Source organism: Panthera pardus, unplaced genomic scaffold, assembly GCF_024362965.1.
Source record: "Panthera pardus isolate Hobbes unplaced genomic scaffold, ASM2436296v1 HiC_scaffold_22, whole genome shotgun sequence".
Taxonomy (NCBI): domain Eukaryota; kingdom Metazoa; phylum Chordata; class Mammalia; order Carnivora; family Felidae; genus Panthera; species Panthera pardus.
The window spans coordinates 71,212,121-71,236,469 of record NW_026526788.1 but is presented as its reverse complement, the minus strand read 5'-3'; the positions used below and the strand labels follow the sequence as shown (position 1 = coordinate 71,236,469).

At 37.2% G+C, this 24,349-nt stretch overlaps 1 protein-coding gene across 1 annotated transcript in view; it reads right to left on the bottom strand.

Moving 5' to 3' along the window:
* ATRNL1 (attractin like 1) overlaps positions 1-24,349 on the bottom strand; it is a 764,129-nt gene that overhangs the window by 717,713 nt on the left and 22,067 nt on the right. Inside the window, exons 2-5 of the mRNA XM_019459544.2 lie at positions 15,522-15,605; positions 14,005-14,118; positions 8,249-8,377; positions 6,398-6,606 (exon numbers count right to left, since the gene is read on the bottom strand). Coding sequence (XP_019315089.2) covers positions 6,398-6,606; positions 8,249-8,377; positions 14,005-14,118; positions 15,522-15,605 — 536 coding nt within the window. The remainder of the gene's footprint in view (positions 1-6,397; positions 6,607-8,248; positions 8,378-14,004; positions 14,119-15,521; positions 15,606-24,349) is intronic.

The following is a 24,349-nucleotide window of genomic DNA, read 5'->3' as shown; positions in this document are numbered from 1 at the left end:
AAATAGAATCCAAGAACCACATGCTCAAATTCAGTTGTTGTTAATATTTAAAATTACTTTTTATAAATCAAGTAAATTACATAACTTATTGTATTACTAGTCTTCTAAAACATTCATACTTGAATGTCCACATATCATTAAACTAGCAAACTAATACATTTCTAATTCATTCATTCAGCCAACAACAAAAACCTTGAATGCCTACTACATGTCAAGCTCTATAATATGTACTGGGGGACACGCAAAGGTGATCTAAACATAATCATTTTTCACTTCATGGAGCTTACACTCCAATAGGAAAGAAAATCAAAACATCACACAAACATAAATGAGATAAATGCTATAAATTAAAAAGGTAGAGTTCTATGAAAACATATAACAGGAGTATCTGACCTGGTCTTAGAAGGTTAATGGGGTGAGGTGTTCTAGCATGAAGTTCTAAAATAAGAAAGGCCTTGAAATACTAAGGGACAAAGAAGCATGAAAGAAACTGAAAGAAGTCCAAATAGAGTATGACTTTAAATAAAGAATCAGAGGCATTATAAAAAACTATCAAATTACATGATTTATATATTTAGATATTATCTTTTAATCAAAAATTTAAACGCTTAAAACAACAAACTCCAATCCTTACATTAGAACTATGTCTGAACTGAACTGAAAAAGAATATTGAAAACATAAAGAATATCCTAAAAAACATTTAAAAGGCTGGAACAATAGGATTAAGGAGGACATTGTGGAATAGGAAAGGAACATCACAGGAACAGTTTTTTTTAATTTTTTTTTTTACGTTTATTTATTTTTGAGGGGCGCCTGGGTGGCTCAGTCGATTAAGCAGCCGACTTCGGCTCAGGTCATGATATCGCAGTCCGTGAGTTCGAGCCCCGCGTCGGGCTCTGTGCTGACAGCTCAGAGCCTGGAGCCTGTTTCAGATTCTGCGTCTCCCTCTCTCTGACCCTCCCCCGTTCATGCTCTGTCTCTCTCTGTCTCAAAAATAAATAAACGTTAAAAAAAAATATTTATTTTTGAGAGGCAACAGAGACAGAGCATGAGCTGGGGAGAAGCAGAGAGAGAGGGAGGCACAGAATCTGAAGCAGGCTCCAGGTTCTGAGCTGTCAGCACAGAACCTGACACAGGGCTCGAACCCACAAACCACAAGATCATGACCTGAGCTGAAGTCAGACGCTTAACCAACTGAGCCATCCAAGCACCCCAGTTGGTTTTTTTTAATGCTTATTTTTCAGAGAGAGTGCGCAGGGGTGCAGGGGAGAGGGAGGGACACAGAGTGCAGGGTGGGGACAGAGGATCTGAAGCGGGCTCCTACTGACAGCAGAGAGCCCAATGTGGGGCTCAAACTCACAAACCATGAGATCATGACCTGAGCCGAAGCTGAACACTCAACCGACTGAGCCACCCAGGCACCCTGGGAACAACTTTTAAATGGTTAAGTAATGGTCTTATATACAAAGATGGTGACCTATTTTTCATCTCTATAAAACAGGGGGGAAAATGTCTTGCGTAGTGTATTAGGAAAAAAAGATGCTAAAGCCTGCGGGTTTATCTTTTTAACCTGTCTACTCCCACCATCTATTCCACGTTGCAAAGCTTCTCTGAACAGACATAAGAGAACAACTCAGCACACTCCTTGTCACTTATGGCAACAATCTACACTTAAAAACATTTTACTTGGACTTTTTATTTGTTTGAGAGACTCCAATCATTTCAACCCCCCCCCCTTCCTGTTTGGGGAAATCTTTCATTGTGTGAATTTTGTTCAGACACAGGATCCCTTCACACTACACAAATCAGAAAAGTTAAATTCTCTATTTATGTATCTCCAGGTAGCCAAGGTATGAGTAAGACCCAGCATTAGCCAAACAGATGTTAATAAACAGGACTTGAAATCTTCACAAGTGATACAAAGATGTGAGAACAATTTAGAATTCTTTCTATCCATGCCTGAAGCATGCAGTGTCCACAGTAAGTATATGCCAGTAGTGGGATCCCAGGGTCCCGTGGAGCGACAGGAATATCTTAAACTTTCCTGCGGCTTCAACTTTCAGGTAGCTGTGAACCTACCCACCTAGCCTTCTGCTGTACCTACCTCTTTCCAACCAAGGTTTTTCTAGCCTTTCATCTTTTTTCAGACCTATTCAGTATCCATCTGTATTAGTTAGGGCACAGAATAGGAAAACCAAAAATAAGTTGCTTAAATAAGCTGACAGTTACGGGCACCTGGGTGACTCGTTCAGTTAAGCATCCACCTTCGGCTCAGGTCATGATCTCACGGTTTGTGGGTTCAGGCCCTGCATCGGGCTCTGTGCTGACAGCTCAGAGCCTGGAGTCTGCTTCAGATTTTGTATCTCCCTTTCTCTCTGACCCTCCCCTGCTCACGCTCTGTCTGTCTGTCTCTCTCTCAAAAATAAACATTAAAAGAAATTAAAAAAATAAAATAAAATAAGCTGAAAGTTAATTTCTCCCTCACGAAATACTCCAGAGGCAAATGGGCGAGTAATACCGGTTACTAAACTCATTGCCACCTACCACCGTTTGAAAAGACCTCAATAATCTAAAAGTTCCACATAGCACTTCCACTTCTGTCCTACTGACCTGAACTTAGTACAACAGCCATACTAGCTGCAAGGAAGGCTGAGAAATGTGGTACGTAGCTGGAAGACCATGGGCTGAGCTAAAAACTTGGTGAATTCCATTACTAAAAAGAATGGAAGAATGAATTCTGGGAGACATGGTCTCTGCCATAACTTTCCAATAACTGCCTTTTCTGCTGGAGTAAGCCAGAACTGTTTCTGCTTATAATCAAAGACTTCCAGTGATCCAGATTTTGTTTAATTTATGGAAAAGAGAGAAACCTGGAGCCACTCTAATGAGGGAGTTGATGGACTGGGGGGAGTGGGGGGGCTCAGGAACACCACACCTTGGAGACTGCCTTGAAAATTAACGTTCTACTGCATTCTCTACATATGAACATACACTCAATTTGTTGTATCGTGATTTTGATGTCTTTTAAAAATTCCTCATCTGTCCCAATGTTTGGAAACCATCTTAAAAGAAAACTGCTTTTTAAAGTTGCCTTTTCCTCTACTGTGACTTAGTAAGACTTAAACATACATTTTATTAAGTGAAAATCGTCACAAAAGCAGGTGAGCCCTCGAGGCCCCTACCCCTTAAGTAATCTATCTAATATGTACATATCACCTTTGACAACCATATATTATGACAAAATTATGCAATACACCACAAACTTGTGTGCTCTTCAACATGCTACCTAGCATTTTCTATATTCTTCATTATTTGAGCTTTTGGTTTTTAGAAGTGCCTTCTACAGGAAAGGGGGCGGGCGGGGGGGGGGGGTGGCGGACAGTTGACACTGACAGCGCCATCTACTGTTAAAACAGACTCTGTGTAGGGGCACCTGGGTGGCTCAGTTGGTTAGGCGACCAACTTCAGCTCAGGTCATGATCTCACAGTTCATGAGTTCGAGCCCTGTGTCGGGCTCTGCGCTGACAGCTCAGAGCCTGGAGCCTGCTTCAGATTCTGTGTCTCCCCCTCTCTCTACCCCTCCCCTGCTCACACTCTGTGTCACTCTGTCTCTCAATAATAAATAAATACATTAAAAAATTAAAAAAAAAAAAACAGACTCTATTTGGAAAAATTCCTCAAAAAGTAAAAAGATTATAGTAGATGATTAAGAAAGAAAGAAGAGAAAGTTAAGGGAAGGAAAAGTATGGTGACGGCTCAGCAGAAAAGTCTTAGGAGGTGCACATAAAAAACTAAGTTAGAAAATAAGGAGCCATGAAGACCAAGTGGGATAAGCACTAAAGAAATGTTAGGAAGGGAATCAAAGACTTGACATACGCTGGGCTTTCCCTCTGCATTTTTCCTCTTTATAAAATGTTTCTAAACCAACATTTTTTTTTCGTATACTAGCACAGAACCGAATAGTAAAATTAACCAACATAAAAGGATAAAATGGGGGTAGCGATAATCTGTTATTTTTAACCCAAAGAATTCCAACTACAAATTACAAAAAAAACTGCCAGAGTTTGAATCTCACGGATTGCCTCCTCAGCTCTCATTTTTAAATTTCACATTCTTTGATCATTACCCAGATGTCCTAGAAACAAATCTCTCTCTCTCTCTCATTTTCCCCTCAACGATTCCTCCCCTTTCTATATATCTGAAATAGAAACAATACTTTTCCCCAAACAGTTTCTGGTATTAATCGCAGATACTTTCAGCTATGCTTCCTTAAATGCAGAATCAAGGATCAGGTCTGAAACTCAAAGGAACCAATCTGCACATCATCTGTCTTGAAAAAAGGCCAGTATCGGGGCGGTTGGGTGGCTCAGTTGGTTGGGCGTCCGACTTCGGCTCAGGTCATGATCTCATAGTTTGTGAGTTCGAGCCCTGCGTCGGGCTCTGTGCTGACAGGCTGTAGCCTGGGGCCTGCTTTGGATTCTGTGTCTCCTACTCTCTTTGCTCCCCCACTCATGTTCTGTCTCTGTCTCAAAAATAAACATTTAAAAAATTTAGAAAAAAAAGAAAAAAAGCACAGTATCACTTTCACTAAGCACTCTACCCTCAAAAGATTCACATCAGTTCAGAGATTGATTCATTAACTATTAAGGATAGTGGTATAAAAATGTATCTGATTTCTGCACAACATTTTATAATTATAAAAAAGGCACATATAAAAACATATGTGTGTATGTATATATACACACATACACTATTCATATTATAATTTTGCTTTAAAAGTGAAAATGCCCAGTATGTGCTACCCCATTTCATTTGCTCACAGACATATGTTAAGAGGCAGGGATGTTTTTTGACTTGAGGCACTACTGACAAGAATAATAATATGTGAAATGCCAACAACAGCCAGAAAAGTAAAAGATAACATTTGAACCAGATATTACACACTCCCAGAAAACAAAGTATTTTAAAGGACCGATAAAAAAAAAGTAAAGCATAAAAAAAGGACAGAGATGTTCACAGAGAATAGTGCACAAACGCATTCGTCTTTTGCTTTCAAAACTGTTGAAATGAGAGGGAGACTGACAACAGTTGAAGGTCACTGTGACAAATCCTAAGTGTCTAAGCTATTCTTATTCTAGATTTCTCAGGCCTTAATTTAAATATATTCCTGATGTACCATTCTCGCCACAGAAATGGACATTATTTTACTTTCAAGATTAAAATTTTTAAAAAATGGTGTACCAAGACAATTTTTAGGACAAGAAAGATCACAGATTATTAAAAGAGCCATTTAATAAAGTACATGCTCCATGATTACAGGACAGAGAGAAATCTGTATCTGTCACAATAATCAAATTCAATTCAATAAGAAATCACTGATATTTTGTGCCAGAGTAATTTTTTTAATGAGATAACATAGGTTTAAGATGGGCATGATTTAATAAGAATTGCTCTAAATGAGGACTCAGAATACTCAGTAACATTTTTTAAAAAATTCATCTAAATACTGATGAATACAACTACATAAGGAGCACGTTCTCTTCGGCTTTTCAGTTAGATCTGACAGGAATTGCTGCTACACCATGCTGTAACAACACATGATCCCGTGACTGGATTACTTATTTGAGTCAAAGTTCTCTCAATCAACAGGATTAATATGCTGGAACAAAGTAAATACAATTAGTACAAAGTAAGCTCTGGACAGGTCAATGTATGGATAACTGGACGTGTCTCTTCTTTTAATTTCACAATGACAAAATTTATGATTTTATACCCCAATATTTAAGTAAGCTAAAACACTTCAATGGAGTCTAAAATTAGTATTTAATCATAGCTATTTATAAAAACTATTTAGAAATTCTTCCCCAGGAATCTTACTTTTACAATAAGCAGTTGAAACCCTTCATCTTCTTTTAAACACTCTTTAAAAATATCGCTCTTTTAGAAAAACAGCCACAAGAGGTCAGTCTTTCCTAAGAAATAAGTTAAGCTGCACTACCAGGCAAGATGCACATGTTTGCAGTACACTGTGTTTACCCATCAGAAGTCAAATTTGAATGCCCACACATTATATGCAGTCAGGTCACCAAATCTTTCCGGATTCAACAAAAAATTACGGAAGATGGTATTGATCACACACCCACAATTTAAAAAGCTCGCCATGTATAACTTCATCTGATTCTCAAAACAGGGTGTAGACAAAATCTTTACCAATGCTACTTGTGAAGAAACAAACTCACTAAGAAGTTGATCGCTCATTTGAGAATTCTAAAAATAAATACGTGAGATCTGGGTGTGCCAACTACAGCAAAACAAACAAATGTAAAATTTCTTTTCACCTTATTAGATAGATACGTGAGTCGATGTTTCAAAAGCCATCACGCCACACATGCTTACCTTGCCAGCTATCATTGCAGACACACAGCTTTTCTCCTGTTAGGTCACAGTAACCATGATCCGGACTGCCGCAGTTGGCTTTACAGTAAGGAATGTCACAGGCTTCACCCTTCCAGTATTTGTCGCATTCACAGTACACTTGACTCGGAACAGAGACACTAGTGGTACACTTCCCGTGACCAGAGCAATTGTTAGGACAAGAATTGATTCTGTAAAATATAATTCATATATATTCAAATTCAAGGTAATTTAAAAATAATTTTGGTTGATATTTTGTAAACTTTTTCTATTTAACGCAATTATGCTCTATTACTCTCTTTAATGCTCTATTGAACACAATTTCACCATGTGACTTCGGTTCTTTACTCTGTACCCTTTTGTCCTTAATGCAATTCAGTTCATATTTCTTTGCAATTGGGGCGCCTGAGTGGCTCAGTCGGTTAAGCATCCGACCAGCTCAGGTCATGATCTCACAGTTCATGAGTTCAAGCCCTCCATCAGCCTCTGTGCTGACAGCTCTCGGAGCCTGAAGCCTGCTTCAGATTCTGTGCCTCCCCCTGTCTCTGCCCCTCCCTGCTAGCATGCACTCACTCTCACTCTCTCTCTCTCTCAAAAAATAAATAATAAACATTTTTTTAAAATTTAAATATTTATTTGCAATTTACGTTAATTAACTCAATGAGTTTACTTTGTTACTAAGACTCCAAACTTCCAAGGACTACATACTCAACATTTGCAGAATCTATGCAGTTCCAAGCACAATGTTTCATAAAGTACTGAAATGTTTTGAATATACAATTTTACAGAAAAAATTAAATTCAGGAATACCTGAAACTACATGAAAAGCCAAGATATAACCTGGTTATATAATAATATTTAAATAGCATGCTATCACCTATACACTGTCATAAAAAAAAGGATGTTAATAAAATTTTATTTTCAAGCTGTTTAACCGATTATATCCTACTCTAAATTTATTCTTCCTTGCATACATACTTGAGACAAAAGAATCCTGCAACAACTTGCTGATTTTAAATTTTAACATTCTGAAGACATTTAGAGTATCTTATTCATGGTGGAAAATTCTCTGGCTATATTCTACATTCCTGAAGAAAAGGGGTTAAAAAGTCTATGAAGTTCCCCTATGGCCATTCCTGTGAAAGCATCTCGAAGCATCTCTGGCTCCTTCACTTCACCCCTGGGACTTCCAGATGTAAAAACTTATCAAGTGTCAGCCACATAATAGATTCTTAATACAAATTACTTTTCTATTTAAATGACGAGACAGGGGTATTATCCACTTACCTTATCTTAAGCCTCAATTTCCTCACACATAAAATGGGGAAAATACCCATTTTGCGGAATTGTTGTAAAGAGAATCAAAAAACATAATGTACATAAAGTATCCAGCACAGCCCTGGAAAGCAGAAGGGCTACACAAACTTAGTTTACAAACCCATCTTCGAATTAGCAGTAAAATTCCTTCAAGCACAGACATGGATGAAGACTCCCTCCAATCCCACACACCTACTGCTACAAGTAAAGTTACACTTGTTTGTAGTTGTTTACTTAATCATTTACCAACAATTTTAAATTTCATAAATAAATGTCAACCAAACTTACCACTGTAATGTCCTGAGACTCAGAAATTATCCTAATGTGAGCTTAGCCAGTACTTTGAGGCATATTAAGATTTTGTGTCACTTAGGAAGAGATCTCGCAATTCTGAAATTTAACATACTAGCCTGCTCCTCATATAGAAGACATAATAAATTCATATAAACACAATAAATTCTTGGAAGTTGAATTATAACAACCATTATGATATGAAATTTTTTAAAAAATACTTACGAATAAAAAATGTTGAAACCAGTTAGATTATATGCAGCATCACTAAAAAAATGTAACAGTGCATAGCCAGATGTTGTAACGACTTCAGGCACAGTTTCATTTCCCCTGATTTCAGGGACTATCAAACCACTGTAAGAGAGCAAAATTGAACGCTGTATATATTAATATATATAGGGCTACTAACCAGATAAAACTTACTCAAAAATATTCTTGTTATCACCACTAAATATCTGTAACAGGATAAGCAACTAGAAGGGTTAAGTCGAAAACAAGGTGCTATCCATTTTTCACCCATTTAGCCCTCCTACCGCTGCCAGTGAATGAACATTGCTTTCATACCATCATACTCCTTTTCTTCCTTCACACCATTTGGACGGCAATGGCCCATTTCTCCCTTTTATCCTGCTGTCCATCCAACTGTTACAGTACTAGAGGGTGGTCTCTTAACTCACGTATAAACCTTCACTTAATTCACCTCTGCTTTTTCCCTCTGGTTGCAAATTCTGATGAAGCCAGAAGGAACACTCCACACTAGCTAAGTGATTACAATGACATTCTCATTAAACTTGTATACTTCCAGTATACTAATCTAGGTATTTTAGGTCATCTAAAAATATACACTATTTATATTTTTTCAAAATTTGCATACTTATCAAATTATATTAATATTCCAAAAGACACTTAAGCCCATATGCACACAAAAGAAAACAGTGGGGGCAGGGGAGGGGGGTGGTGCAGCAGATATAAATGTGTAAGAGTTCTGAGTTGGTAACCAGGTAGTAACTGGTACTTTTCCCTTTTTAAATCTCCTCGTTGAAGAGGAAAAATTACGTATCTTCATTTACTTACACCATGCTACCCTCTTAAATCTGTGAAAACATGCAATATGAGAAAAGAAGCTACTAACAACAAGTGACACTACTCGAAAAAGCCCACATTCTTTTAGGCACTGTTAAATTTATGTGTAGGCATCACCCAGGACCTGAACTACTCATTCAAATCATATTTGACAGAACAAAGTGATATGGAATAGTCAAATAATGTATTTTATATACTCTCCAAGCAAACAAAAAGTAATCAAATCTTAATGCTTTTCTAATTATTACTGCATCTACTAACTAATGTTTATGAAGAAACAAAACCTTTTTAAAAGACTGTCAAGGGCCGCCTGGGTGGCTCAGTCAGTTAAGCGGCCGACTTCGGCTCAGGTCACGATCTCACGGTCTGTGAGTTCGAGCCCCGTGTCGGGCTCTGTGCTGACAGCTCAGAGCCTGATGCCTATTTCAGATTCTGTGTCTCCCTCTCTCTGACCCTCCCCCGTTCATGCTCTGTCTCTCTCTGTCTCAAAAATAAATAAACGTTAAAAAAAATTTTTTTTAATAAAAAAAAATAAAAGACTGTCAAAAGATTTCAAATTCTATAATACCAGTCTTACATATATTTTTCAATGTAGTGAGATTACATCAAAGTGAGTACATTACTAGAAATAATATTAACAGATATAATTAATCTCTCTGAAACAAGGAACAGAATTGTTTACTTGGTTACTTATTTATAAGTCCTTTTTTTAAAAAAAAGAATTATTTAAAGAACAAAAGTACTTTATATAAAGTCTTTATTTTTAAAAATAAACTGTAAAAAAGAGGGTTTCCACATCGTGCATGACACATCAGGCAATTTGGACCAACTAACCCTCTCACTGAAGTCATCTCGAAAAATGACAACATACAAACAAAAATATGTTTGAAGGTACTGGAGAATGAAGAAGATGGTGAGCCCAGTTATCAGGGCCATTTCTCCTTAAGGACATTTGCTGATTTCAAAGTCAGAGATGAGGTTTGAATGGCTAAAAAACTGGGTTGCTTTAGACAAATAAGAAAGCAAAAAGTGGAACCCAGGGTCCTCGCTCTGACCTGGGGCCCCAAAGACTATGAGTAAAAGTGAACTAGTAAAAGATAGGCCCTCCAGGGCCTGCCAGTGTTCCCATGTACACTCTACAGGAATATATTATCTTTCTAGGCCCCAAATTATTACTACATATGATTTTACAAACATGACATCCAGTGCACAATAAAAAATAACACTTCTCTATTACAATCCACTCTCCACATTCTAAAAAGTCTTGCCTATAGAATAAAGTGCAGTTTCCTTAGTGTGGTATACAAAAAAGCACTACAGTGATTAAGGGATTATAAAACCTGAGTTTATATTCTGACTATATTACTAGCCAGGCAACTTTGAGGCACTCAGTGAATCTCTTTGTGCCTCAATTCCACATTTATAAATGGAGAACTTATGAACTCCATGGCAATAATAATCCCTAACTAAAGGGTTATTATGAGGATTAAATGAGTAAATATATACAAAGAACTCTTGCATACTGCCTGGCACATGATAAGCATTCAGTAGATGTACCAATTACTGTTCATTGGGTAATCTGGCTCCTACCAATCCCTTCTCATTTCCTATGATCAAATTACTCATAAGTACTTATATTAGCCCAAAATACAATGCTCTTTAATAAGTCTATGCCTTTGTACATGTTTTTCTCTACCAAGAACATCCTATCATACCCCCATACTTTGCCTACCATTCTTGTACTCATGATGAAATTCACCATGAAGAATTAGTTACTTCTTCTAAAATCATACAGCACTCTTTTCATAACCTGATTATAATGCTCTTTGTGTCGGTAAAAAAAAAAAAAAAAAAAAAAAAATCTGTGTGCATGCCACCACCAGTGCCTAACTGCTGTGTACTGATGTAGCCTCCAAATCCTTGGAATTTCCCAAGTGATAGGAGCAGTTCTGTTATGCATGGGGAATTCTGCTCATTTATGCTAATGAGTGACTCAGGATGGGAGCTGGCCACACCATAAAGACTAACCATGCAATTAAAGTGTTGGGGCCTTGAGCCACAATAAATCAATCAAACTTCCAGAGAGAGGAGGGGGACTAGAGACACAGTTCGACCCTGTGGCCAATGTTTCAATCAATCATGCCTGCATAATGAAACCCCAACAAAAACTCTGGATACCTGTAGCTCAGGTGATCTTCCTGGATAGTGATGGGAAGGCAACATATCCCAAAGACAAAGTTGTGTTTATGATCCTCTCAGACCTCATTCTATACATCTCTTCATTTGGCTGGTCCTGATTTTTATCCTTTATCATAATACCATAATAGATACAGTGTTTTCCTGAGTTCTGTGAGTCATTCTACTGAATTATTGAACCTGAAGAAGTGATGGGCACCCTTAAATCTGTAGCCAGCTGGTCAGAAGTGCGCATGACCTGGGGACCTCTGAACCTGCAGCTGGTATCTCAACTAAGAACAGTTCTCTGAAGGGCTATGCACTCAATCTATGAAGTCTGGCCCAACTCCAGGTACCTGGTATGTGAAGTCACTGCAATAGCCTAATCTTAATCCTTACTATATCCTCCAGGCTTATGATAGTCTCTGGAATTACGTTATCAAATGTTTATTGAATAATATATACTTATAAAATTAGAATAATTCAAACACTTAGACTCTGTGTTACAGGCTTTTAGGTCAGGAGATGGTCATGTTCTAATCCTGGCTCCACCATCTATTAGAAGTAAAACAACTTCTCTGAGTCTCAATTTTCTCAACTATAAAATGGGGATATTAGTACCTCTTCCACAGATCCTTGTGAGAATTTGATGACATTTAAACTGCCTAGTACATTGATTAGCATCAAGTGGATACTCAATAAACATCTTGCAACATCTTTCAATCTCCTTCAAGATAGCCAATAGGAACACTTGCCAATGAAAAGTCAATGGCTCCATCTTCAAAGTCATAGAGTAAATCCCAACCTGCTAATTAGCTTACCAAAGTTTCCTTTAGTATCAAAAAAACATTGGTAAGAGTGTTAATGGATCACTGTCAATTAATGCAAAGTCATTATAACTACTAGGAAAACAAACGGAAAGGCACACATCTAAATGATGGTCAGTCTACAATGACATAAAAATAATGATAGCTGACTAAAACCTAAATTGATAAAAATTAATGTATTAACCCAGAATCTTATCTAATTGTTACAATAAATTATCCTACAATAGAATTACTCACATGACTACTCCATTTTCTTTTTTTATGTATCTCTTTCTCTTTATTGGAGAAACTGTGTATCAAATGAATGGTTGTTTTGTTGTTGTTTTTTTTTTAATATAATTTATGGTCAAATTGGCTTCCATTCAACACGCAGTGCTCATCCCAACAAGTGCCCTCCTCAATACCCACTTTCCCCTCTCCCCCAGCCCCCATCAACCCTCGGTTTGTTTTCGGTATTTAATAGTTTCTTATGGTTTGCCTCTCTCCTTCTCTGTTTGTAACGTTTCTTTCCCCCCTTCCCTTCCCCCATGGTCTTCTGTTAAGTTTCTCAAGATCCACATATGAGTGAAAACATATGGTATCTCTTTCTCTGAACTCCATTTTCTATGTATTGTCCTTGGACGAAAGGGCTACTTATGGCAACCCTTTAAATAACTTTCAAACAACTGAAAAATTAAATTCTGAAAGCGTTTAGAGCAAAAGCAGTATTACAGACTGTATCTAAGACCCTAAAGCGTCACTGTGAAATATTCATTCAGAAATACAAGTCCTTACATGTCTATGCAAAAAATAATAGTTCACATTCCTAGTAAACAGAATATTTGCAACATAAATAGTAAAAATAAAATTATTAAAAATTTGAAGGGAACAATAAGCTTGTATAATTTATTTAAAATTTTTCAAATGACAGATCATGTAAGCAATACTATGGAAATAACCAATACAAGGAATAACGTAATCAGCAATTGTGGTCAACAATCATGTTAGTTAAATTACACACAAAAGCAACATTACATGATCCTAATTTTTCCTGTGCCTAATATATTTTTTCGTATTCATAAAACATTTTAGAATAATTCGTACATACATACATAGAAAAGACTTTTAAATTGATATTGAAAATGCTGTAACTTTAAAATTAAGTCTGATTACCTAACAATAAATATTTTGGAACAATCAAAATTCCCAAATTTCGGGGCTCCTGGGTGGCTCAGTCGGTTAAGCGTCCGACTTCGGCTCAGGTCATGATCTCACAGTCCGTGAGTTCGAGCCCTGCGTCGGGCTCTGTGCTGACAGCTCAGAGCCTGGAGCCTGCTTCACATTCTGTGTCTCCCTCTCTCTCTCTGCCCCTTTCCTGCTCATGCTCTGTCTCTCTCTGTCTCAAAAATAAACATTAAAAAAAAATTTTTTTTTAATTCCCAAATTTTGAGAAATGAAAGAAACACACTCTTTATTAAAACATTCCATAAAGTATAATTTGACCTTCTGTACAGAATTGAAAATTTCTCATTTCACTATAATAAATAGACAACTATAAAAAAATATATACATTTGTCTATTATTTCTTTGTTAACTAGAACTCACATTAATCTCTACAACAGGTAGTTCTGAAAACATATTCAAATTGCTTTAAAAGAATAAACTATATGTAGGAGAATAAAGGATACTTAACAAGAATTTCTGAGAGTACTTATTGATCTTTCCTAAATCAACATTTATACTGTTATATACATCTAAGTTGACATAGTATGCAACATTGTATTATAATCACCTTTGAAATTTAGCAATCAATATCTCTGCTGGACTTTTTAAAGCACAGAGCGGTATATTTAAAATTCAAAAATTTTAGTTACTTTTCTACAACTATAGGCTCATCAATTAAACAGAATTACTCACCTAAGAACAGCTATCAAAGGTGCATATATTGAATCTCCATCGTAAACATACATATGATCCCAGCTACATTCTGTTGCAAAATGATTGAATCTTAATCTTAACACTGCATTTGGACTGAAAAAAAATTATTAAAATATGTTTAAATTAATATGCAATATTCAAAGCACAGTCCGAAAAAATTTTTAACAGAATACTGTATAAGAAAACCTATTTACAGAAAATTTTCTATGCATTCTTAAGTCACCAGCGTCAAAAAAGACTGATAAAGAGTCATATCTAAATTGTAAAAATGAGGGCCACCTGGCTGGCTCAGTCAAAAGAGCATGTGACTCTTGATCTCAGGGTCATGAGTTCGAGCCCCATGTGGGGTGTAGAGATTATAAATAAATAAATAAATAAATAGCAAAAATGACATACAACAAAATCTATTAATAGGCTGTATATATAAATCACCATTTTCTGAAAATTTAGTCAGCAGTAAATGTTCTATGTCTTGATTAAAGTGGACATTACATAGATTACATTATTGAAACTTTATTGAACTGTACACTTAATATACATTTTATTGTATGCAAATTACAGTTAAATAAAGCTGATTTCTAAAATTCAACACTCAAAAAGTAGCGACTCATTTCTACACAGTCCTTATTAACTAAAGGCCCCAACCAATATAGTCTTGAAATTTTAATTAAAAGGTCTTGGTATACTATTAACAAATGATCAAAATGAAAAGAGAAGGGTGGGGGGGTGTCTGTCTGGCTCAGTTAGTAGAGCATGTGACCCTTGAGTTTGGGATAATGAGTTCAAGCCCAACACTGGGCTTACTTAAGAAACAAGAAACAAACAAGTAAAACACAAACAAAATGAGAACATAGATGCACAGAGAATAACTTTTAAGTTCTAAAAACTTTCTAAGTAACCCTCCCCCCAAAAAAACATTTTCCAAATCATAAAATGGTTCAAAAATAACTTCTATCAATTCATTTATGATCTATTCACAGTATGTTTAAATAGATCAATTCAATCTCAAGCCCAATTACTGAAAAACACTATAAAAGGATAATTAACTCTCTCCTACAAAATGTTCTTTTTTTATCTTCTATTTAAAACATATATATAACTATTTTATAACTAAAATGCTGACTAGTATGAACCAATGGCATAATTCAGCATGGAATATTTTTATACTTTCTATGGCATCTTCAAACTCCGTAAGATGTTTAAAGCAAGCCAAAATGCCTACTCAATTTACTGCCACACTAACATAACTCAAAAATAAAATATATGTAACAAACTACTATCACAAGTAAAGGGGTACTATAATTTATATTAAATGTGATATCTAAAAGTTGTAAATCTCACTTAAAAATATCATGAATAATGACTGAATAAACTATAAGCAATCGCATGAACTATAAAACTACAAAATTACACTATAAGATAATACTTTAACATTTATAGGATCACCTTCTTTATCATTTAAGAATAAAATAAATTAATTCAAATTATATACTTACTAGCCTTCAATTAGCCATGTACATTTAGTTTTATATTTATAGTTAATTGGACCATCTGTTAAATATCCAGAAGGTTCGGTTAACCTAGAAAACAAAATCATGAAAACAAGTACCTTAAAGTAACTTTAAGACATAGAGTAGCATAAGAAAATTAAAAAGACATCAAATCAAAGAAACAGGATGTAGCATTTTCTAACACGGAAAAATTATTTACAAATTAGGAAAATTTCCAAATTGCCATACATCTCTCTACATCTTGAAAGAATTTATTTTGTATTTCTTTAAACCTTGACATACTTTGTTTTATTTTACACAGTAAAAACACACCTGAGCCTGGGTGGCTTGTCACTTAAATGTCCAACTTCAGCTCAGGTCATGATCTCACGGTTTGTGAGTTCAAGCCCCACATGAGGCTCTCTGCTGTCAGCGCAGAGCCCGCTTCAGATCCTCTGTCCCCCTCTCTGCCCCACCCCACTCACATTCTCTCTCTCCAAAATAAATATTTTTTTAAAAAACACACACACTGCGAGACTGAATATTGTGCTGATGGGTTTAATCTGGATGCAACATAGATGAAGTTAAATTGCATCTGTACACAAATAAGGTGGAGGCAAAAGACCTTGGAAGGTCAAACACACTTTAAAAGATGCAGTTCAATGAACCAGAGCAATTGTGTTTTGTACACACCAGCTTCAGAGTCCCACTGTTAGCTGTATTTGCTTTTGGCTTTTGTTTTTGTAGTTCTCACTCATTCTCAAGTAGTAAGTTACTTATTTATTTATCTGTTCTAATCGAAGTAAACACACAATATTATACTAGTTTCAGGTGTACAAATCAGTGATTTAAAAAGTCTATACACTATGCTATGTTCACCATAAGAATAGCTACCATCTGTCACTGAATTTGTTTCCCACATACCAGGACTGCTGATGTAACTATCTTCTATTTATAATTATCCTCTATTTAAAACATAAAAAAGAAAAAGACCATTAGAAACATGTCCGTTTTCAGGGCGCCTGGGTGGCTCAGTGGGCTGAGCGTCCCAACTCTTGATTTCAGCTCAAGTCATGGTCCCAGGGTTGTGGGACCAACCCTGTGCCTGTGGGACCAAGCATGGAGCCTGCCTAAGATTCTCACTCTCTCTCCCTCTGTCCTTCTCCGCCTCTGCCTCTTTCCCCAATTCATACTCTCTGTCTAAAAATTTTTTTTTAATTTTTTTAAGAAAAATTTCAGTTTTCAGAATTTAAAAATATTTAAAACAAGATCTCAGTTCTACTTCTTTGGTACCTCCTTAGCTCCAATCCAATTGTTTCATTCACAAAAGACCATATTTTAAATAATTAAGATATCTTCCCATTTAGCCTTTATATATTTATATATACAAACATATACATATACACACAAGGGCTTATCAGTCTTTATCACATATATAAACACATATATCATACATAATATACACATATGCACATAGATCTCAGGGTCATTATCTAGTTTTAGATAAATTAAATTTTCCTTATAGTATAAAGTCTCAAATACACTAGGGGAAAAAACAAAAACAAAAACAAAAAGCTTCATTTACCTAAATCATGGTTGACAGAAATGTCAGTCAAAAAAAGAATGTTATTTGTAAGTCTTTCATAATCCCTGCAAATTACTTTAGGTAATAAAGGGGCTATTTTATACTTGGAAAAGGTTTTCAAGAACAAATTCCAATATTCTCAAATTAATGTAGTAATAAATTGAGCCATTTATTGACACGTTTCCATGTGTCAGGATCCACTGGAAGCGCCTAATGTGCTACCTCATTTAAAAATCTCAAAAACCTTATGAGGTTGTAATTAGTAATCCCATACTACAGATGAGAAAACTGAGGCACAATTTAAAGAACAGGTTAAAAAACTTGTCCTAATTTTTCACTTTCAACAATACCAGATAAGGTAATTCAGACAAACCCTGTATTGTAAACAGCTTTAAAAAGCTAAGGAATAATTTTAAAATCTTAAAAGCATCTTATAAGTAGCAAAATGGTAGCATCTACCAACCCAAGACCCAAAAGTTGCAAATTCTTTAAAAGGAGGCAAGCATTCAGAGCTGTTTTTGCTCTGGAGAGACTTGTCTATCAAGAAGACAGCATCAGGACGTTGAGTGCTTTTGGCAGCCTGATAGAGGGAGGGAGATAAAATTGAAGGCAAAGGCTCACAAAAGGTAGAGGCTCAAACAATATGGCACTTGGAATTGAGACACAATGACCTGTTACTAGGGTAAGAGTGTATCAGAAATAAACCAGCCACAACATGGACTGCAGCCTAGCTATGAGTCAACTGGGTGTTAGAAAACCCCAAGACTTACAATTGGCTTCAGGTGATACTGGAACCGACAGTATGTCAAAGCTCCTAACAGAAGATACAAAATTACTCTCCAAAGAAAGGTAACGTTATTCTAGGCCTCACATTATTCCTTCCAATAATTTTTCAAATAAAATGTCCAGCATGATTAAAGATAATACGACATATGAAGACGCAAGACAGCAAAATAAGAACCAACGACAACAGGAAGAGACCCGAAGATATTTCAATTACAGAGATGATCAGATGTGTCCTATAAAACAAATATGCTTTACCAAATTCAAAAAGACAAAAGGACAAGATTTAAAATTTTGGCAGTTAATTGAAAACTATAAGAAGTAATTCTGATGCACAGGTTTACAGCACATTCAAACACAGCTAAAACAGGGTGAGAGATCTACAAGACAGGCCCAGAAAAAATATCTAAACTACAGCAGGATGACTGAGAATTCAACCCACTGGCTTTGCGTCATTCCACCAGGTGAAACTCCCAACATGTTGAGATTCTAGGTGAGAGCAGGGGAAACAAAAATAAGGACTGGAAGAACAAAACCACAGATATCAATTATCATCTTGTAACAAATCATAGAAACAAAGATCATAACAGCTTTACATAGTTTCTATTTGCTTGTCATGTGCAGATCTTCTCTCCTTCCCATGTTTATTTTACATACAAGGTGTAAGTTAACTTGACAATTTAGACTTTAGATAATGGCATATTCAGTATGACTATGACCAGATATGAAGAGTAATTAATACAACCAATCATAGATCATAGATACAATGGTTCTTGGAACTGTGTATTTCCTCATTTGGAACAAAGGGTGAGAACTTCAGCTGAAGACGTGTATCTTCTTAGAAATACAGTGTTGCTTGGTTGTTGGAGAATTCATATATGTTTAAAAAAATTTTTTTAACATTTATTCATTTTTGAGAGACAGAGAAAGACAGAGCATGAGCGGGGAAGGGGTAGAGAAAGGGAGACACAGAATCTGAAACAGGCTCCAGGCTCTGAGCTGTCAGCAGAGCCCGATGCAGAGCTCGAACTCACAAACTGCGAGATTCTGACCTGAGCCGAAGTCGGGCGCTCAACTAACTGATCCACCCAGGCGCCCCAATGTTTAGAAGGAAGGATAAAGAAGATGAATAATCAAAGGGTAGACTGTTCAACTATCCATCGCCTCTCACCTCAAAATCCACACTGCCTATGTGAAAATGGATCTGGGTCCTTTAAATATTTTTTCTTTGTCAGATGGCATGATGTTAAGTTGGCATACTTTGTCAACAGAGTGCACTAGAGAGATCGCAGGAGGAAAGAGTTTTGCTTAGTGGTTCCAATGTACTTCCTCACCAAGCTCCTGCAGCTTGGTTTCTCCGGGACCAGGCTCCTATAGTATGCAATGGCCAGCAACCCAGCCACCAACAGCCTCTCCCAGCACCTCCCCTCAGACAATTCTGCAGCAGAGTGCCTTCAGTGAGACACTGCCCCATAAACAGCACACCCCATCTTCCAATAAGATAAACATAACAAATTCCCAAGGGCAGATAACAAGTAATTTCTACCAGGGCAGCATTACAGCAACTGCACCATTCAGTGAGCCACAGCCATGCCCTCCCAACAAGGTCTGGATCTCAGACCAGGAGGTGGGGTGCTCTTAAGTGTTCCTTATCAACCATAAGGATAGTAGTGGCTGCTCCTTATATCCACTATTTCTACATTCTTTGGAATTCCCATTACTTCTTACTAGCCAATCTCTCATTATCCCAATCCCTATTACAGTCAAATATTCTTTTCATTAAACTTCTCCTGTTAAAATTACTGTGATTCTCTTTTCTGATTAGACCCAAACCAATCAACCAAGATAATATTTAGACCCAAAATTATATTTAGCCCCAAAATAATCAAGGATAGGCAAAATAAAATCCCAGTATCACACCACTATGCACACAACAAAATGGCCAAAATTAAAAAGAATAATACCAAATACTGGCAAAGATGTGGAAAAAAAAGAGTTGTCATGGGAATAAATTACAATTTCACAAAGTCATTTGGTATTACGTTGCATAGTTGAAAACGGACATACCTTATGAAGTAGCTGACAGTGTCTGTGCTACCCCCATATCCTCTCGGACCCCCTCACTATTTCCACACATTCCAACCTAACTTCCTCAGATGAGCACCTGCATCTTTGCTGGAGGCTCCCCTCTGGCTGCTGGAACCCACACTTCCTCTGCATATGCTGAGCTGAAAGTGCCTATCTATAAATCAGCATCCTCCGAGGGGCAGCCCCTAGCCAATGAATGATTTGGTAAGGGTACCCCCAAGCTTCCTTACCTCTTTGTTGGGATAATACTGAAGTACATTCCCCCCTCCCCCAGTACTTTCTTGTGGGATTAAATGCAAATCACCCACTGTGGTAGCTGACTTGGTAACATACTTCTAACTGGCTACTTTTCTCCTCTCTACTATGTCAACACCCCTGCATCTCCCAAGTATACTACATGTGCTTGATTCTCAGTGTAAAAGCAGGTACTTCTGCTTCAGGGTGGCGGAGGGGAGGGTGACCAAACTAACAGTTACCACCAGGAAGCAGATCTTCGGGACAGGATTCTGGGGTTGGATCACTCACTGGGCAGATGGTAAAGTAGCAACAACTCCTGGCAAGCTACAGCATCACAATGACTAAGACTTCCACTTGTTCAGTGGAAGGTTATGCACTGACAACAGGCTAATGCAACAGCTCTAATATTTGAGAAGTACAGTAGCAAGGGTAATCACAAGGGCTGTGGCATTAGATGATTGCTATAAAAGGTCACTTATGTGGGAAAGGAAGTCAATTGCAGCAGAGTGCCTCTAGTGAGACACCTGGCAATGAACAGTTTTCCCAGCATCGGGTAAGGCTCAGTTCATCATCAACCAATCCAGCTTTAGGTAGAGTGTAAAAGCCAGGAGACTCTCATATTTAAAGGCAATTTCTACTCCTGAAGCCAGAAAGAAGATCAAGCTGAAAAACAGGCCCAGGATCAGATTGTGAGACCAGCAGAATTACAGAAAAAGTCTAATTCGCTGCCATGGCAAAACTCCAGTGTTAGGAGAGTGCCCCTAAGAGGAAGTAAAACCCAAAGACCTAGAAAGGTGTCATATGGGTAGAGGCACATGAGAACCTTGAGCCTCCAAAGTCCTTCAGAAGCCAGAGTTGACGGTAAGAAAAATAAATTCCCACCTTCTTCGTATGACCACTTGTTCTTAAGTCATGCCAACAAGTAACACCAGAATTGAATTAAATCAATTTAATCAATAACAACTGGCTACAGTAATCATGCATCCAAAAACAATGAAATTAGCAGCAGTCCCATAGAGTGACCACACAAAAAAAAGATAAATTTAAAATCCCCAAATAGTTGCAAATTAAGTAACAGACCTCTCAGTCAACAAGACAATTAGAAAATATTTTTAAGTGAATAATATTAAAACCACAACATATCAAATTTTATGAGATGAAGCTAAGCCAGCATTTAGAGAGAAATTTTAGCTCTTGATGTTAGAAAACTGAAAATCAATTATCCAAGGTTACACAGCTCAAGAAGCTATAAAAAGAACAGGAAATTAAACCAAAAGAAAGTATGAAGTACGACTCAGTTGGTTAAGTGTCCCACTTCGGCTCAGGTCATGATCTCACGGCTTGTGAGTTTGAGCCCCGCGTCAGGCTCTGTGCTCACAGCTCAGAGCCTGGAGCCCGCTTTGGATTCTGTGTCTCCCTCTCTCTCTCTGCCCCTCCCAGCTCATGTTCTGGCTCTCTCTCTCCTTCAAAGATAAATAAACAGGAGAGGAGAGGAGAGGAGGGGAGGGGAGGGGAGGGGAGGGGAGGGGAGGGGAGGGGAGGGGAGGGGAGGAGAGAAGGGGAGGGGAGGGGAGGGGAGGGGGGGAGGGGAGGGGAGGGGAGGGGAGGGGGGGAGGGGAGGGGAGGGGAGGAGGGGAGGGGAGGGGAGGGGAGGGAAGAGGGAGGGAGAAAGAAAAGAAAAGAAAAGAAAAGGAAATATGAAGAGGAGAATAATAACAGAAATCTCTTAAATAGAAAAGTCATATAATAAAGAAAATTAACATAACTAAAAGCTGGCTTCATGAAGGCTAATAAAATTAATAACCCCCTAGCAAAACTTACCAAGAAAAAAATATGAATTACATTATCAAAAAGGAAAAGAGAAACATCACTACTGATGCTACGAAATAAATAAATAAACAAGACATTAAGAACAACTCCTACCAATACATTTAACATTTTCGATGAAAGGAATAATTCCTTAAATAGTACAACTTGACAAAACCAACAGAAGAAGAAATTAAAATTACAAATATCCTTCATGCAAAAAACCCAAACAAAATATAACCAAATTTAATCTAGCACTATATAGTAAGAATAAATTTAACAGTATTGCCAACAGAAGCATGTGTAAAAATTTGGAGGCTCATGAAACAGCACTGCTATGTTGGGGAGCTGAAAGTCATTCAGTGAATCAGTGGGGAATGTCTGATGCTGAGACTGTACAGGGTGATCCAGATGATAATGGTATAACAATAGAGAGGAGAGACTTAACAGTTACTATGATTGGTTCAAGGAGAGAAAGTATAAATTTAATTGCATTTTTCCCGTGAGCAGCTAAGTTTACCTAATATTTTTGCATTTAATTCACAAAATCATTTGCTGATACAGTATGAAAATCATCCCATGCCTAGCATGAAACCCTTTCAGGGCAAAACAAACAAACAAAAACAAAAAGACAGCTATAAGAAGGCAATCCGCAAAAACACTGAAAGGCAAATATGACAACCCCTGCTGCATGAGGCAAAAGTTTACAGAGGAAGCAAACAACAGATCTACAAAGAGCCTGGAAGGAAAATCTGGAGAGAGATTCTTTGAACAATTAGGATATTGAAAAACTACCCAGTATGTGGGCCTAAACGGGAATCTGGGAAGTCACATGCATCCCCAGGGAAAACTACATGCTCAAAAAAGACCTAAGAAGACTCTACATTATCACCTCTGGCTACTTTTTAGACTGAAAGCCAGAAGGAAATGAAGGCTAAGGCAGAGGCATAAACAATGGAGCTAAACACTGGAGGAATGCCCCACAAGAGTTAATCTGCAAAGACTAGGAGAGTTATTTATTTTGCCCTTGGCTTCATGCATTCAGGGAAATCTTTGTCACTAGATGACCACAAACTAAAAGAACAAAATCCTTAGAGAGCATACCCAACAAAGAATACAGTCATTACAGAAGTAGTTTAGAAAAATCCCTAACTACAACCCACATAAGCAAAAGAAAAAACAAACCCTGAGAGAGAAGACTCTGATTTCCAGAATTATCACATTACAATAATAAAAAATTACCAAGCATGCAAAGAAATAAAGTATGGCCATTCACAGAGGTTAGCAAAATTGTCCCCATGGAAACAGACACTGAACTTGGTATTTCTAATGTTTCTACAATACATTCTAAGTTTCAAACAACTAACTTATTTTTTAAAACTTTGTGGCATGACTCTTCTTGAATTGAGTGCCATACTGACATGTTAATCTAGATCAGAGCTCCACACACTACTGGCCTATTGCCTGTTTGTGTAAGTGAAGATGTACTGGAATTCAGCTACACCCATTTGTTCACATATGTCTAAGACTGCTAACATGTTGCAAGAGCAGGGTTGAGTAGTGGCAACAGAAACCATCTAGCCTGCAAAGCCTAAAATATCGACTATCTGGCCTTTTACAGAAAAAACATTGCCAATATCGGTCTAGATGCCTGTCACATGCCCATATGCCTTCAAATGTCTCATCTAGCTACAACTGCCCAATCTAGAGTCCCTGATCAAATAAACATGCTGTGCTATTTAAAATACAGGAATGGCCACTACTGAGTGCAGGAAAGCCAGCACAAACAAACATTAAACAAAACTAAAATTGAATCAATTGGAATTATTGTCCTCTATCCTGGCTGTGAATGCAAAATTTGATCAAAACATTATAAAAATAAGAGAAATTCAGTAGTTGTAATACTAAAAAGTCTCTGAGACAATAAATCCTGTTTAATTTAAAAAAAATGGTTTTAGTGCTGGCAACAACCACTAAAGGAATAAGGAATAGTCAAATACACTTGGGGAGTCTATATGCAGAGTCACCTTTGCAAGCCATCCTTTTTTAGTTTTTTTATATTTCTGTGTTTGTTTGTTTATTTTGAGACAGAGAGAGCATGAGTGAGTGTGGGAGGAGCAGAGAGAGAGAGGGAGAGAGAGAATCCCAAGCAGGCTCCACACTATCACAGCACAGAGCCTAACATGGGGCCCGATTCCATAAACTGTGAGATCATGACCTGAGGCGAAATCAAGAGTCCAACACTTAACTGAGCCACCCAGGCACCCCTGGAAGTTTTTTATAAAACAATGTTTTTAGTTAAAATACTGTTTAACAGTTTATTAATTCCTTTTTA